This window comes from Rattus rattus, chromosome 4, assembly GCF_011064425.1.
Source record: "Rattus rattus isolate New Zealand chromosome 4, Rrattus_CSIRO_v1, whole genome shotgun sequence".
Lineage (NCBI taxonomy): Eukaryota > Metazoa > Chordata > Mammalia > Rodentia > Muridae > Rattus > Rattus rattus.
In genome coordinates this window covers 40,106,629-40,124,660 of record NC_046157.1, presented here as the reverse complement: position 1 = coordinate 40,124,660, position 18,032 = coordinate 40,106,629, and the positions used below count along the sequence as shown (strand labels likewise).

Genomic DNA, 18,032 nt, shown 5'->3' with positions numbered 1-18,032 from the left:
AACAAATGTTCTTAACTGTTGAGCCATCTCTTTACCCCAAGTTTGTTGTTTGAGAGAACAATCTTTTCATTGTCCTCTTTCTGAGGAAGTTCAGATGAAAAAATATTCAGGTGGGGCAAGTAAATAACACAAATCAGAATCTTTTAGCAATGTAAGAGTTGCAGGGCTGGAGAGGTGGCTCAGTGGTTAAGAGCTCAGACTGCTCTTCCAGAGGTTCTAAGTTCAATTCCCAGCATCCACATGGTGGCTCACAACCATCTGTAATGAGAACTGATGCTCTCTTCTGGTGTGTCAGACAAAAATGCAAGTAAAAAACTGTAAATAAAAAAAATAAAAAAAAAAAAAAAAAAAAAAAAAGTTGCAGGCTGTGGTCATGCATGCCTTTATCCCAGCCCTTGGAAGTTTGAATTAGGAGGATTATCCCAAGTCCAAGGATAGCCTGAGCTACACTGTTATGAATCCACCTTAAAAAAAGAGAAAAAGAAAACAACGGTAGTCAGAACACCAGAGCAGTTGGTAAGATGGCTCCATGTATTGTGGGATCATTTCAGTTAGCTTTCTGGGTACTTACCGGACATTTGTAGTCTCTCGCTCTCTCATGTTTCAATGTATGCATTATGAAGGCATATCGTCTTGGAAACACCATCCCACACTCCCCACATTTATGAGGCGTTTCTTCGGCACTCTCCTTAGCATCCCTTTTGGGTTGTTTCATCTTTTTCCCTCTTTGAACTAATTTCTGGGCCACCTAGCAGACAGAAAACACAGACAATCTAAGAAAATACGTTTGGTTTCTTTTCAAGGGATGGTCTTGCTATGTATGTAGCCCAGGCTTGCCTGGTCCTATGGAGCCTAGACGGCCTCAAAGCCACTGCAATCCTCTTCCTCACATGCATCGCCAGCCCAGTTTCTGTGTCGTTTTAAAGTCATGGGCCGTGACAGATATTTCTTCTTCCTGTTCAGCCACTTCATACAAAGGGAAGACACGGAGCAGCCCCTCTTCAGATCATGGCACCCTTCATCTATCCCATAAGCATAGCCACTAAACTCTATTAGGAGAAAATGTGGTAGTCAAATGGGAAAAGCGATATACATTTCTAATATAATACTTCAAGTAGTAAGCTGCCTCCCTGCAAGTATCCCCTGCCAGGTAAATTTTATTTTGGGCCTAAGTTTGTTACTAAAATAGAATGCCATCAGGGTTAAGCAGCAAAACCCAAACAACTTCATATTATACCTGTTGAACTGCTGACTTAGAAATGGCTTTCCGTTTCTGTAACTTTTTCTCCATGCCCTTGTGTAGTCGGATGTAGCCCCCTTCATTTACAGACCGCTGCCTAAGCCTGCTCCTGTAAGTATCATCATCTGGGCCGGAGTCTGTCTTTTCTGTAGCTTCAATTAGAGTTTCCTCATCTTTTAGGGGTTGGCCCGAGCTCTGACTATGATCTGAAACGTCTTTGGTACAGATGTCCTCAGGTGATGTATCATTTCCTATGTCACTGTCCTCTTGGGAGGTGTTGACTACATTCTCTTCTGAGATCTTAGGAGGAACGCTAGCAACGCCGCCGTCTTCTCTGCCGACTGCAGACTCAGGCTCGGGCTGGTTACTCTCTGCTGCTAAGCTCGAAGCCCCCGTTTCAGTGGGGGGATTGGGTACACACTCTGCGGGCGACACACTAGCTTCAGCCTCTGCAGAAACCTGAGGTGCAGGCTGCTGTCCTGGCTCCCCACTCTGCTCTGTTTCTGGCACTTCTCCATTTACCAGCAGTACAATTTCACAGTGCCCAAGGTCACTTGACAAAGTCGTGGTGGCTTCATTCCTAGGGCCGGGTGGTGTTGCAGCTCCGTTGTGTGCTGCTAGGTCCTGAGTAGCTGCGACTGTTTGAACTTCACCTTTCTTGTACACTGTAAGCTGCTTCTCTTCCATTAGTTTATGTACACTTTCACAGATTTCTAAAACTTCTGACATAAAAAGGTGGCGAGCTAAGACAGCTACATCAGCCATGCTACAGAAGTCAAAACTTAGTACTGAAGTATAGGCAAATTCCAGCAAAGGAAGGAAGCTTGCTTTACAGAAACCTGTACGAAATAAGAAAAGTCAAGGAGCAAAAAAAGTCAGTCATCATAAAACTACTTTGTAAGAATAATACAGATTTGTGACAAGAAAAAAATATAGTAAAAAGTCGGTTATAGCCATGTATTCTACAATTAGCTACCACTGGGTTTTCTTTCATTTCTGGTTGCTAGTAAACAACCTTGACTAGCTCATATCCAGGAGCTGAGTCTCTAAACCACTAATAAAAAAGAAAACAACATAAGACTTACTACCTCAAGAGTTGTTACAAGGCAGCCATTCTCAAACTGTACTCCTTAGAACCCTGGGGTTCCTCAATTCCCTTCAAGAAACAGTGGCTGGAGAATAGAGGGTAAAAAGGGGAAGGGGGTAGGAAAGTGAATAGACAGGGACAAAGCAACCTGTTCCTGCACCACTCCTCATTTATTACAGATAGCTGTATTTTCTAGTAATAGTAGTCCATATAAAAACTTAAGTGAACAAAGTTCGATTCTTTGTCACTTTAAAAATAAAGATTTGGTGCCAGTGACATGACTCACTGGTAAAGGCACTTGATAACTCGAGACCAATTCCTAGAACCACCACAGTGAACTAGAGAACCAATCTCCACAAGTTGTCTCCAGACCTCTACAACTGTACCTACGTAAGTGCCCACATAACTACGCCCACACTAAATAAGTGTACCAAAAACACAAACCAAGTGTGGGGTATCTCTGTAATCTTTTAGTGTTCAGAAGTTGGAGCAAGAAGGAGCAGAAGTTCGATAATACCTCTTGGGCTATACAGGGTTCGAGGACAGTCTGGAATACACAAAACCTTATCTCAAAACAAACAAACAACAACAAAAAAAACCAAACAAAAACCAAAAAACTATGATTTAAAATCAGGGCTACTAAGTATTTTCTGCAATGAATCAGTGATATACTGCAGTTTATAGTTAAAAGGCAGATTAAATGGCTATTGATGTCAATTTTCATTACACAAATAAAAGCACAGACACTGATTTATAGTTTGCTTATCCTAGATTCAAGTATTACTATATAATCATTAGTTAATACTATGAAGTACTGTTATTTTTATAACAGAGTAAGTTCTCGGTACTTTACTTTCAGTAGTCATTATTAATTCTCTCTATATAATATATACATAGGTAAAGATGAAATGTAAGAAACAAGCATCACACAGTGAGAGCCCCGAGCCTACTTCTACAGACAGATGAGCATGGAGTTGTGTAAGACTACACGTCAAAGTCGGTGGTACAGCATGCCTGCCAACGACTTGGTTCAACATCCAGTTTTCTTTGTCCCCATCCAAAAAACAGTGCCTATTTTCCTGAAGTTTATTTTTCATGAACTTTTTAGGTTAATGTTATGAATGAGGTCTTTATACATGTGTGCTTGTACTTTCTTTCACTGTGTCCCCACCCACTAAACCCTTCCTCCTTCAGATGATACTCTTCCTCCTCCTAAAGTCTTCCTCACATGTCATATGTGTGCCACTACCCAATTTCTATCCCCTTTATGATCCTGTCCTCTCCTATGACCCCACCCCCTTCTAGTTTTGTGCAAGTACACACACTTTTAAATGTAAGTAATGCATATGAGAAAAAACATGCAGTATTTTTTTTAACTTAAAGCAATTAAAAATTGTTACAAATGAAACAACAGTTAAAGAACCCACCACACTGGTAACACTGAATATCCTGGGGTGAATCTCAGAAAAATCTCAGACTTGTTTGAAATAAATGACACAAAATAGACAATGACTAAACTCCTTAAGGGATAATTTGTCCTTAAAAGTGTCAGAAAAAGGGAATTTTTATTTTTGGATTTTGTGTTGAGAAAAGATCTCACTATATAAACTAGACTGGCCTCAAATTGGAAGATATACCTGTCTCATCCTCTTCAGTGCTAGGATTAAAGTCATGTGCCAACACACCCAGCTCAAAGATAAAAATCTTAACAATGATTTGAAGTTCTAACCACTGTCCTACAAAAGCACTGACTTCATTTTTCTCTGCAATGGCATGAAATTCCATTCTGTGCATACACCGCCTATTTACCCATTTATATTGATGGCCACCTAGTCTGGTTCTATTTCCTACCTATTATGACTAGTGAAGCAATAAACAGAGGTGTACAAGTGTCTGAAAGTTCATTTTTAGAGTGAGTTAGTTTGTTTACATTATTTGTTTCTTTGAGACAGGATCCCTCTACATTACCCTGGTTGTCCTGGACCTGACTATATAAACCAGGCTGGCCTCTAACTGACAGAAGCCTGTCTCTGAATGCTGGTACAGCTGAATAATGGTACAGACCACCTTGCCCAGCAACTCCATATTTTTATAATGGCTACACAAGTATACTTTCCAACTCCAGTGAATAATAGTTCTTGCCTCACATTCTCACCAGTATCTCTTTTTGCTTATTTTCTTGATAATTGTTATTCTGACTTGGATGAAAAGAAATCTCAAAGCAGTTTGCAAACTTTAAAAAAATGTCCAGGTGTTTTGCTTGAATGTAGGTCTGTGTATTACTTTCATTCTGATGCCCTCAGAATATATGAGGTATCAGATCCCATAGAATGGGGGTTACAGATGGTTGTGAGGTGCTGTGTGAGTGCTGAAAATTGAACCTGGATTCCCTAGAAGAGCATAGAAGTGCTCATAACTCCTGAGACATCTCTCCAACCTCTCAAACCAACTTTAATTCAAATTCCTCTGAGGGGTAAGGGTGTTAACACTGGAGTTCAAGTATTTATTGGCGTCTGTATTTCTGCTTTTGAAAACTGACTATTCAGTGCATTTAACTATTTGTCAAAATGGGGTGTGTGTGTGTGTGTGTGTGTATACTTGATTTTTGTAGTTCTTCATATAGCCTAGGTATTAATCCCAGTGTGATGTGAAGTTGTCAGAACTTCTTACCCATTCTCTATGTTGTTTCTTCACTATTGTTTTTTTCCTTTGCTTTTCAATTTCATGTTATCTCATTTGTTAATTCTTAGTATCATTGCCTGCGCTACTAAAGTCCCTTTTAATAAAAAGTCCTTGCCTGTGCCAGTATCTTAAAGTGTTTTTCCCAGCAGTTCAAAGTTACATTAAGATCTTTGATCAATTTTTAAGTGACTATTTTGGTGAGACATATGGGTCTAGTGAACAATATGGATTCTGAACAAATCCATTTTGCCCCACACTGTTAAAGTAGCTGTTTTTTTTTTGTTTTTTTGGTTTTTTTTAAATATATGTTTGTCAAAAGTAGTAGTTCTAACTATGTAGTGTAGTGGATTGGCCTGATGCTGCTTGTATTCTAACGCTAATACTGTGTCTTCAAGACCTGGTTGTCCCAAAGAGTGTGCATGTAGACCAGCTTGATGCTTGACCTTGCCCCCAAGTTACTTCTAACTGGTGAATAAAGATGCTGCCAGTCAATAACTGGACAGAAGAGGCATAGGTGGGTTTTAGGCTTCCTGGGCCTGGAGGGTAGGAGAACCCTGAGGGATAGGGAAGAAGGTGAATGAAGAAGTCATTAGGTGAGTCATGAAAATGGGGCTCTGAAGGTTGGCCAATTGGAGTTAAGAGAGGCCCAGATGAAACATAGTAATAACTTGGGATTATCGATAGAAAAGAAGATTCTAATATCAGAGAGGGTAGATATCTGCCTATTTCTTGTGCTTTTTAAGGCTTATTGTAAATAATAAAAAAGTTGTGTGTCTTTTATCTGGGAATCGAATGATCAAGATAGAAACCCAGGATTAGGATTAAAAAATTTCTATAACAATATAGGTCCATAGGGCAGATATTGTGATACCTCTAGCACTGATCTTTCTGCTGAAAAGACAATATAAATCCTATTTGTCTCTATTTAAGAACCCCATTTGTCTCCATTTTAAGGACCAGGCCTGATTTCAAAATAGGCCACAAGGCACCAGCTTCAGGAATAGACCATAAGTCCCAAAAAACTAAGTCATAGGATAGACACCAGCTCTAGGAACCATAAATTCCAGAATAAGACCATAAACCCCCTCCCAAAGAACATCCTGGGGATAACCACAAAAATGGGGAAATATTTTATCTCAGAATGGGCCATCTGCTCTGGGCAGCCCTATTTCATCACATGGTTGAACATCCATGACATAGAAATGCAGAGCGCTGACTACCTGTAAGCCACCCCTCCCACTACCCCCAGCACCCACCAATGAAATTTTAGGTTACCTAATCCTTCTAGAGAGTTCCCCCCAATTCCTATAAGAAGGCCTGCATGCCTTTGTTAGGGGTTGCCATTTCAAAGAATGATTGGCCCCAACAGGCTGGTTGTTTCTGCAGAATAAATGCCCTTTGTTTTTACATACTATTTGAGTCTCCGGTCTTCTTTCAGCCATTTTGGACCCTTACACTGATAAGGATTGCTTTTGCTACTTGTGTTTTGGTTTCCATATAAATTTTAGGGTTTTCCCCCCCTAGCTTTGTGAATGAGAATGTTATGGATTTTGATGGAGATTACATTGAATCTGTAGATTGCTTTGGGAAATATAACCATTTTTATAATCTTCATCCTGTCAAGTCCTTCACATGGCATTTCTTTCAATCTAGTGTCTTCTTTTGTTTCTTTACACAGTCACCCAGGTCTTCTTACCCTCACACCCATACACCAAGCGTTTGCAGGCCTACTCTCCACACTCTGCTCCTTTCATACAGCAGCATATCCTCCTAAATCAGAGATCAATGTCCTTAAAGGAGATAAACTGTTAAAGAGACTTAATAGAGACGAAGAAAATGTTTTTATTCAAAGTATGTAAAATACATGAACAGAGGACATACAAGTTATTAAATCATATACTACTAATATCTGCATTCTAAGTTCAAAGATCTACAAGGGGAAACTGAGTCCCCATGGAGGAAATAACATGGTTCCAAATGACAAAGTGTTTAAAATAATTGATGTGTTCAAAGTATCATTTAAAAAAAAAGTTAAATTATTCAGATTCCATGTGTTAAGAGATAATAGGCAAATAATTGTACTTCATTAGCTATTACACACACACACACACACACACACACACGCGCACACGCACACACACACCCCAAAACATTTTCAACTAGAAGCAACTTCTCTGTGACCTAGTGAGGAAAGGAGTCAAAATAAAATAAAATTTAAAAAGTGCCCAAGTCGCAAGGCCCTGGGTTCGGTCCTTAGCTCCGGGAAAAAAGAAAGTCCTAGTGACAAATTAAAAGTGCCCAAGTCCAGGGTTCTAAACCCACAGAATAAACACAGCTTCAACCCTACAGCTCCCTGCAGCGGGTACTTTCCAAAGGTAAGAGACAGGGGGCCCTGCTCTCAGGACAAACCTCCAGCAAAATTCAGAAGCAATGATTGCCAATTTCAATAACTTGGAGGGCAGCAGCTAGACACTACCATGACAGACAACCTGCATTAAAACTGAGCTCCCATGGGTACCTACAGACAAGGACAACTGCAGGCTAGGACGCTTCAATCTAACCAGATTCTACCAATTATTCAAGAAGACTCTATCAATGTTCCTCAAAGTGGTTTATAAAACGGAAAAGGAGGACTCACTGCACCAAACTCACTCCATGATGCTATCACACCCTGGTATAAACTGGCTAAGAGTGTGCAAACAGAACAAATAAAGAAAAACAACTGTAGACACCTTTCCTGGTGAACACAGATACAAAACTTCTAAGCCAGGTATAATAACACACCTTTAATTCCAGCACTTGGAAGGCAGAGGCAGGGAGAGCTCTACGGATTCAAGAGAATTCCAGGACAGCCAGAGCTACATTTTTTAGAGACCCAGTCTCTTAAAAAAATAAAATAAAGGAAAAGGGAAAAAAATCTGAACTATACTGTTGTAAACTAATACATTAAGGGACCAATTTGAACGCAGTACTCAGGAGGCAGAGGCAAGCGAATCTCTATAACTCTGAGTCCAACCTGTCTATACAGTGAGTTCCAGGACAGCCAGAACCACACAATAAGACCTTGCTCTGCCCACAAAAAAGACATTGATGCCTTGTGAACCAATTGGTTTGATTCCAGCGATTCAATCTTGATTCATCAAATTCAAACCAATAAAGTACAATACAGCACACAGCTATTACTGAAACAACATGACAGCAGGGCACGTTAGCCCATGTCTTAAATCCTAGCACTCAGACTGGAGAGATGGCTCAGTGGTTAAGAGCACTGACTGCTCGTCCAGAGGTCCTGAGTTCAAATCCCAGCAACCACATGGGGGCTCACAACCATCTGTAATGAGATCTGATGCCCTCTTCTGGTATGACTGAAGAAAGCTAGCTTATATATAATAAATAAACAAAATTTAAAAAAAAAAAAAAAATCCTAGCACCCAGGAAGCAATGGTTGGTATGTGAATTTCTGTGAGTTAAGGTCAGCATGGTTCACATAGCAAGTTTCAGACTAACTAGTGCATTTATAGAGACCCCTTTGTCTAAAACAGGAAAGAAAAGAAATAAACTAACCACATAATGATCTCAATTGATAGCAGAGAGGACCTCTAACAAAGTTCCACATACTTTCATGATAAAAGCTCCAAATAAACTAGGAATGAAAGGAACATATCTCAGCATAACAAAGGCCATCTATCTACAGCAAACCTGTAGCCAGCATTGTACAAAAGGAGGACTATCTAGAATGAGAGCAGAAATTGCTGTCCACTCTCCATTTTTTCTGAATATACTGCCTGAAGTCTTAGAACAATAAAGCCAGAGAAAAAAGTACAAATCATAAAGTCAGGAAATTATCCTTACTTGCAAATGACATGATTCTATACTTAGACTCTAAAAAAGTAAAAAAATAAAAAACCATCAGATACTATAAACATGGAAAGGCTCTACCCTGTTCACAGGGTAGCAGAACAAACACTGTCTAAATACTAACTGAAGCAGAACAGACTGACACAATCACATTCTTTTACAGAACTAGAAAAACAATTCTGCTCTGAAATTATATTATAGAGCCACAGTAACAAAGACAACAACTAAAACCATGGTGCTGGCACTCAGACAGAATCCTGCAACCTCAGTGGTCCAAACGCTGAGCTTCAGGTTGGTGACAGACTGAGAGAACTGACCTCAGAAAAAGTGGAAAGAACTGGTAAAAGCGATAGAAAAAGACATCTGATGGAGACCCTATATAAATATATTCACTAACAAGTACCTTCACCACACACACACATTACACATACAAGTACAAAATATAAAATCCCATGTTCCACAAAATGAGATGATATTAAATAGGTAGTTTCAAAGTACACTTTCCCCTGATGTAATAACACTCAATTATAGATTTTTCTCCAGCTGTTTTATTTCAACTCCAGAAACCGTTCTGCTACAGTTCCCTGGCCTAACCTAAGAGGCAGTGGTAAGAAAAGAGGGCCTGCCCGACAGGCTTCGTTGCCCACACCTCCAATCTGTGCGTGGGGGCAGAAGCAGACAGGTCTCTGAGTTCAGAGCCAGCCTAGTCTATAGTGTGAGTTCGAGGACGAGGACAGGGGCTACAAAGAGAAATGAAACAAACAAAAATAAATGACAGTTTTTGCACAACAGTCTTAGATTTCTTGCTTTAAAGGGGACTTTCTCTTGAGAAAACGGGCCTCTAGTCTGGTATCAATTCTATTTGTTTGGAAGATACATTTCCATTTATCTTCTAGACTCTACTTATTAACAAAGAGCAAAGGGTATTAGAAAAAGCTTACCAGAAAGATCCACGACAGCCTCGTGACTAGAAACTGCTCCTTTCTCAATAAAAAGATCTCGAAAATATTCACTATTAGCTGAGAGAACAGACTTATGAGCTTTGTACTCCTCCCCTTCAATTAACAATGTGACATCACAGAACTGGTTGGAAAGTCTCTGTTCATTCAGCTGCTTCAAAACTGCCTGGCAATGTTTTGGAGAAGACCGTTTTACCACTCCTTTGGTGTCAACCTGTCAAAATATGTTTGAGATAAGAGGTATATTATATATCACCTATATATACCCATTACTTTTAGCAAACAGACAATTTGTTATTCTTTCTTTGTCATCTATTTACATAAAATATATCACTATTTCCTGCCTTTTTAAAACACAGGGTTTCTCTATGTAGCTTTGGCTAAGTCTGAACTCATTAGACCAAGGTGGCCTAGAACTTCTCCTGCCTCTGCCTCCCAAGGGCTAGGATTAAAGACATGAGCCCCAGTACCCAGCCACAATGTTTTACTTGATCCTACAAAGAAACCTATCCTCCTTTTGTTGCCTCTTCTTTCTGGTCAAACATTTGATGATGCATGACACTAATGTAGCCTAAAGCAAAACAAATGAATAAGTAAACAAACACACCCAAAACCTAGCCAGGACTTAGGCATGGTTGCACACGTCTTTAATTCCAGCATTTGGGAAGTAGAGGCAGGTAGGATCTGAGTGCCAGGCTATCCTGGTTTACACGGAAAGTTCAAGGACAGCCAGTGATACATAAAAGAGATCCTGTCTCAGAAAGAACAATAATAAAAACATAGAAAGGAAGAGAGGGCTGCGGCTTGGTGAGTAGGGTGTTTACCTAACATGTATGAAGGCCTAGGCTCGATGTCAGCACCTCATAAACCACAGTCTGTGGAACATGTCTGTAATCCAGCACTAACATAGAGGCAGAAGAACTTCAAGGTCTTCATCACCTGTGTAACTATGTTCAAGGTCAACATTGACTACATGAGACCCTGTGTCAAATACACTCAACAAGCAGAAGTCCCAGTTTAAGCAATTTTTTAACTTGTTAGGTGACCCACAGTCTAACTCAGAAAAGTATTCTATATACCTGTGTCAATGCATCATTACAAAAGGGAGAAGTTAAAATTAAGACACTAATTACAAACGCATAGGCTACTACATTAATGGTGAAAGCATTGTGTTCAATGAAGAGTAACAGCTGGCTTACATTTAGCTCATTGAGCCTATGTAAACAATTAACATGTCTTACACAATAAGCTTTACTTTAAACCGGCAGTTCTCAACCTGTGGGTTCCGGCCCCTTTCATGGGGGTCGAATTATCAGTTATCCTGCATAGTAGATATTTACATTATAATTCATAACAGTAACAAAATTACAGTTACGAAGTAGCTATAAAATTATATGGATGGGGGTCACCACAACATGAGGAACTGTATTAAATGGTCTCAGCATTAGGAAGGTTGAGAACCACTGCTTTAAACAAATACATCCCTTTCTTCAGCTCCCATAGTCAACAGTGGTGATGTTTTAGATAAACAAGCAAACAAATCATAACATAAAAACCTCAAAAACTGAAAGGTGGGTATAAAGTTCCACTTACAAATACAAGTTCATGTTTAGATACTGGCTTCTTTTTTGAAGTCTTGGAGGCTGTGGTTGGAGGGGAAGTAAAGTTGCTCAGATCATCCTCTGACTCATTACTTTCTTCTCCAGATTCAAGGTCCAATCCCAATTCTTCCAACATTTCTGAAGCATCTGATATTGGACGGGAGCGATCAAGTTTCTCCTGACATTTGCTACACTGTTTTATGTAATCTTTTACTTGCTTTAATATACCTTCAAGTCAAAAAACAAAACAAAAACAATACATCAAATTTAAGTGTTCCTACTTGAAAATGCCTCATTTAATGTACACAACTATTTATGTTCAGATGTTCACTCACATCCATTAAAAATGAGTAAATTTTTTAGAATGTGAGATAATAATAAAAATTATCTCAAAATATAAGTATATAAACGTTGGTTTGTTTCCACATTGAGGAAGACTTTTCTTGTTCATTACCAAGTATGTAATTTACTTTGTCATGAGATGATTATATATCCCTGTCCATTTTTGTGTTCATTACAAGGTATCCATGAAATAAAACAGTTACATGCTACATAATTATGTTTCTGTTAGCTATGCATCAAATATATGACAATGCTATTGTAATATAGCCCATACCCCTAGATTCATTTAAGTACAGTCTGTGTTCACAAAACTATGAAATCACCTAATATATTCCTCAGTACCTATTTTATTATTGTTAAATATACGTGAAACAGATACTCAACTATTGTGACCTATATAGAGTTAATATGTCTCAAGGTTCATGCAGAAATAAGTCTATTGGGCTGGAAAGATAGCTCAGCAGTTAAGAGTGCTTATTGCTTTTTAGAGAACCTGAATTCAGTTCCTAGCCCATCAAAAAGCAGTTCACAACCATCAACTCCAGTGGATCTCTCTTCTGACCCCTGTGGGAATGCACACCCACGTGGCACATATGCATATACACAAACAAAAATGGGGGCCCTGCCTTTTTTTTTTTTTTCTTTTTTTTTTTTTTTGAGACAGGGTTTCTCTGGTTATTCTTGCCTGTCCTAGAACTTACTCTGTAGACCAGGCCGGCCTCAAACTCCACCTCCAGGTCCTCCCAAGGATTACAGGCATGTACCACCACCACCCAGCAAATTAAATTAGGTGAAATTAATTTGAAATAAAATAAAGAAATAAATTTGTTATTGACATTAAGCCTTTCAGATACTAGCATACCACTCTGTTGGTCTCTAGGTCTATGCCTTTTGTAAATACTTCTTGAATAAACTTATATACTGAACCTTAAGCTGTGTGCATGTGTGTGTGTGTGTGTGTGTGTGTGTGTGTGTACACACATGCACTAACTTGGTACTGCATTATAATAGAGCATTAAAGATTGAATAACTTGTAATGAGAGCTTATTTAGTCAGTTCCTGAGGCCAGGAAGCGTGAAACTAAAGGCCAACATCTACTTCAAAACTACTACTACTACAACTAAAGGCACACCTGCTTCCTAACAGCAGAAAAATTATGGCAACCAACAGCTAAAGGCTGACTCCTCTGTCATTCCAAACATATTCACCATAACAAACGTCACTCTTGTTATAATGACATTAATTACTTAAAGGTATCTGTGATGGCTTGTATAAGCTCAGCCCAGGGAGTAGCACTATTAGGAGGTATGGCCCTGTTGGAGTAGGTGTGTCACTGTGGGTGTGGACTATAAAACCTCATCATAGCTGCCTGGAAGTCAGTCTTCCACTAGCAGCCTTCAGATGAAGACGTAGAACTCTCAACTCTGCCTGCATCATGCCTGTCTAGATGCTGCCATGCTCCCACCTTGATGATAATGGACTGAACCTCTGAACCTGTAAGCCAGCCCCAGCCAATGTTGTCTTCGTGAGAGTTGCCTTGGTCGTGGTGTTTGTTCACAGCAGTAAAACCCAAAGACAATACTGAATTTCTAATATATGAATTTTGGGTTAATACATTCAAAACCACAGCAAGTAAGTCTACTGTGAACCAATAGATTTGGCAAAGTCCTAGGTTCAGTAGATCACTGTAGAAGTGAATATTTGTTTTGTTTTTCAAGACAGGGATTCTCTGTGTAGCCCTGTCTTTCTTGAACTCAGAGATCTGCCCGTCTCTGCCTTCTGAGGACTGAGATTGCAGGAGTATACCACCATATATAAAATAAAAACCTATTTCTGAATTTATTAGTGCAGTGAACAGATTTTTTTTCTATAAAATGTATTTACTATGTGTGTGCTTGATCATGCCATAGCATGTGCGTGAAAGGGCAACTTTCAGAAGTTAGTTCTTAGTAAAGGTTCCAGGGACTGAACTCAAAACTGAGAGGCTTTGCAGCAAGTGTCTTTATCTGCCAAGCCATCTGACCAGCCTTAGTGCAATGACTTTAAAACTTTTCTTAAAGGCCACTCCTCTTTTTTTTAAGGTATATTTTGCATTTTATGTGTATGAGTAGTTGGTTTCATGTATGCATCACATGTGTATGCAAGGAGACCATGACAGAATGTTGGTTCTCATGGAACTGGAGTTATAGATGAGCATAAGTTGCCATGTTAGTGCTAGAAACTGAACCCAGGTCTTCTGCAAGATCAACAAGTGCTCACCATTTTTCTATATCCTCAGTACAAATGCTTATGTGTAGGATGTATTACTGTTGTGAAGGTTGAAGATATGCCTTTGGGGCTGGAGAGATGGCTCAGGTGCTAGGAGCCATCTTGTAGTCACTACTGCTCTTGTAGTCAACGTAGAGATGCATAATTAGTGTTTTGGGAGACATATTGGAGGAAAGATGATCATATCTATTGTATACATGTATACAAAATCCTTCAAAACATTTAAAAAGAAATGGACAGTTGGAGGGATGGTTCAGTGGTTTAAAGCACTTTCTTGCTCTTGCAGAGGACTCAGGTTTGTTTCCCAGTACCCAACATGGTGGATCATAGCCACCTGTAACAGGATCCTATGCCCTCTTCTGATCTCTGTGAGCATCAGGCATGTACATACGTAAATAGACAAAACAAATAAACCTCAAAATAAAAAAATGTTATCAGTTGACTGTGTTCAAGGAGTGCTAGAGAAATGTCATCAGAAGTATCTGAATAAAGATGAAAATGGCAAGAAAATCTATGTCCCTGTCTACTACAAGAATGTCTGGGAACTATTTTATGACTTTACTCTTGGGCTCAACTCCTAAGAAAATGACAAGATGAAAGTCAGAAGTAGCTCCGCCAATGGGAAATGAAGAAGCCAGATTTTTAAAAAAATCAGATAAAATCTACTTAAATTTGTCTACCTAGTGTTTTCTAACACTAATTCACCATATGATTTCTCTAAAAATTTCTTTTAAACCAGATGGTGGTGGCACATGCCTTTAATCCTAGCACTCGGGAGACAAAGGCAGGCCGGTCTCTGAGTTTGAGGCCAGCCTGATCTACAGGGTGAATTCTAGAACAGCCAAGAGTACACAGAGAGACCCCGTCTGGGGGAAAAACATAATAATAATACTTTCTTTTAAGAATTACCATAAATAAATTTAAATGTTTTGCCCACTCATACATATGTGCACTATGTGTTTGCCTACTGCCCACACAAATCAGGAAAAACTCCAGTCCCTTAGAACTGGAGGTACAGATGGCTGTGAACCACTGGGCAGTGCCAGGAACTGAACCTGGGTTCTCTAAAAGAGCAACAAATGCTCTTATTCACTGGGCTCTCTCCAGTCCCAAGATGTCTCTTTTAAAAATGCTCAAATATAGCAGAATTTTTTCTCTATCATGCTCTAAATCTTGCAATTACTGTTAAGATTTTATGTGGTGAGACAAAATACTTCAAAAATAGTGTTTAAATCCCTGTGTGTAGAACAATTTTTACCCCTCTGAATTAGATACAATGTCAATCAATTGTCAGAGATTTCAATAGGAATTATTCCTCCTGTTTTCATCCAGAGCTTTGATATTACTGCTCATCAATAACAAAACAAAGACACCCCCCAAACCCCCAAAGCCACAGCCAAACAAACAGCACTAAGCCTGGTACCATGGGGCATGCCTTTAATCCAATAAGGCAGAGATAAGATCCCTGCAAGTTTGAAGCCATCCTGATCTTCACAGAAAGTTCCAGGACAACCAGATCGACAGAGACCCCATCTCAAACTAAAATAAAAGAAGATAAAATAACGGCACAGAAAAATTAACAGCATGTTTTATGAGGGCATCATATAATCACTGCCAAGGGCATGTCTTGATGCAGACAGATAAGATACGATGGCTGGGTACTCTTCTGAAAATAACTATTATCCAATGAGAAACACTTAAACTACATATCCAAAACATGAGGCTGAGGTATTTGTATCTATACTGTGCTTAGTCTTTCTGCCTCTTTTATGTTGGTACTCCAAGCATTTACCAAGCTCCACCTCCCAGTAATTCTCCTTTTACATTTAGGAAAACAATGATTTTTATGGCTCTTCAGTGAAAGTTTCTATATTTTCCCAACAAGGTCCCCTGAGATAGTTCTTTGGATGTCAAGTTATTCATAAAAGATTGCTCATAGAGTATAGAGTCGGAGAGAAATAAATTCTACATTGAGCGCCGTCTGTAGCCCAAAAATTATTAAAAAAAAAAAAAACAAAAAACAAAAAAAACTGGCTCTGAGATGACCCAATAGTCATCTGAAGATGGAGTCATCTAAAGAGCCAGAGGACCAGTGTTCAATTCCCAGCACCCACAGAGTGGTTCACAACTCCCTCTAATTCCAGTTATTCCGAAGGATCCAATGTTCTCTCCTGGCCCTCAGAAGTACCAACTACACAAGTGGTACACAGATAAACATGCTGGCAAACACCAATACCCGAAATAAAGAAATATTAAGTATCAACAGGATGTCACAAAATTCCATATCTGACTCCTGTGATGGGACAGTCATATGCAGGCACACTAACATTATCGTTTAAAACTGCTTCAAGGTAAGTGTATAAACATAACACACATAAAACATATGATCCTTTGTGTTTTAGAATAGGGCTGTTTCCTTAAGACATCTCATTATATGTATACATAATATGTCCTAACTTGTAAACAATTAATTAAAAAACTTCTAGTTGGGCTGGAGAGATGGTTCAGAGGTTAAGAGCACCGACCGACTGCTCCTCCAGAGATCCTGAGTTCAAATCCCAGCAACCACATGGTGGCTCACAACCATTTATAATGAGATCTGATGCCCTCTTCTGGTGTGTTTGAAGACAGCTATTGTGTACTTACATATAATAAATAAATAAATAAATAAATCTTTAAAAAAAAGAAAAAACTTCTAGTCTAGCCTGGCACAGAAAGACCATTGTCTCAAATAAAAACAAAACACAAACAACAAAACCCTGTTCCTGAACACTTCAGTCAAGCATCCTTAGTGAGCGCTCATTTAACAAAAGCAGCCTGTGAAGTTTCTTGCTCTGGAACAGGGTTTTGTTTGTTTTTAAGACAGGATCTCACTGTGTAGCTCTGGCTGTCCTGGAACTCAGAGATCAGTCAGTCTGCCTGTGCCTCCCAAGTGCTGGGATTAAAAGCATGAGCCACTATACAGGGTCAGGGATTTTGCTTTTGAACCTCAGCAAATATAAATGCTTCAATCTATGATGGTATTACAATCTCAATTGTGATGTACTGGAAATACCTTTAAGTGTAATACAAATATAATTCACCCAATCTATCAAACATCACAGCTGTGTAGAGCACTGTAGAGTATTGGACATTTACCAGTTATCACCTGCTGATAGGGAATTCTGATTATGCTGCATGCATAGAAAGACTATATTGACATAGTCCTATCCTGGGGCGAGGAAGGGAGATAAGAAATCTTAGAGCAGGCAAATAGTACAAGAAATTAGTAAAATGAGACACTTTAAATTTAGACAAGGTCTCACTGAGTAGACCAGGCTGCCTCTGCCTCTCAATATGAACAATATGCAGCCATGATTCTAATTTTACTCCTCACAGTTACATCTCCTTGGAAATTTAATTCAGATTTCTTGTGGGGGTAAACCAGTCTGGTCTCCAATGTGCAGTGATCCTCTGGCCTCTGCCTCTGGAACAATGGAAGTACTGGTATCATAGGCCTGACTTAACTCAGGTTTTTTTTTTTTTGTTTGCTCATTTTTTTTTTTTTTTTTTTTTTTTTTTTTGGAGACATGGTTAGCCATGGCTACACTGAATATATTCTATACACCAGGCTGGTCTTGAACTCAGAGATCTGCCTGTCTCTGCCTCCCAAGTCCTTAGATTGAAAGCATAGACTACTGCATCCAGCTTATTTCAAGTATTCTTTAAAAAACAAAACAAAGGACTAGGAGATCACATGAACTGCTAGGGAAGATGGCTAGCAGTTTAGAGCACTTGTTGCTCTTTCAGAGGACCAAGGTCTGATTCCAAGCACACACAGGGCAGCTTACAATCATTCATAACTCCAGTTCTAGAAATTCCGTTTGACCTCTGTGGGCTCCAGGCACACACTTACATTCAAGCAAAACACCAATACACACAAAATAATCTGAAATATAATTTGAAATATAAGTTCCTAAAATGGGATCGATGACAAAGTTAATAAACCTAACAAA

General features: G+C 39.2%; 1 protein-coding gene and 1 non-coding gene across 2 annotated transcripts in view; both read right to left on the bottom strand.

Annotated features, from left to right (window-relative positions):
• Zbtb11 (zinc finger and BTB domain containing 11) overlaps window positions 1–18,032 on the bottom strand; it is a 35,851-nt gene that overhangs the window by 14,802 nt on the left and 3,017 nt on the right. The window contains exons 2-5 of the mRNA XM_032900297.1: window positions 11,420–11,655; window positions 9,809–10,040; window positions 1,238–2,079; window positions 572–748 (exon numbers count right to left, since the gene is read on the bottom strand). Coding sequence (XP_032756188.1) covers window positions 572–748; window positions 1,238–2,079; window positions 9,809–10,040; window positions 11,420–11,655 — 1,487 coding nt within the window. The remainder of the gene's footprint in view (window positions 1–571; window positions 749–1,237; window positions 2,080–9,808; window positions 10,041–11,419; window positions 11,656–18,032) is intronic.
• Window positions 950–1,083, bottom strand: LOC116899827. Its single transcript, XR_004387827.1, has one exon. It is a non-coding gene; the product is annotated as a small nucleolar RNA SNORA29 (small nucleolar RNA).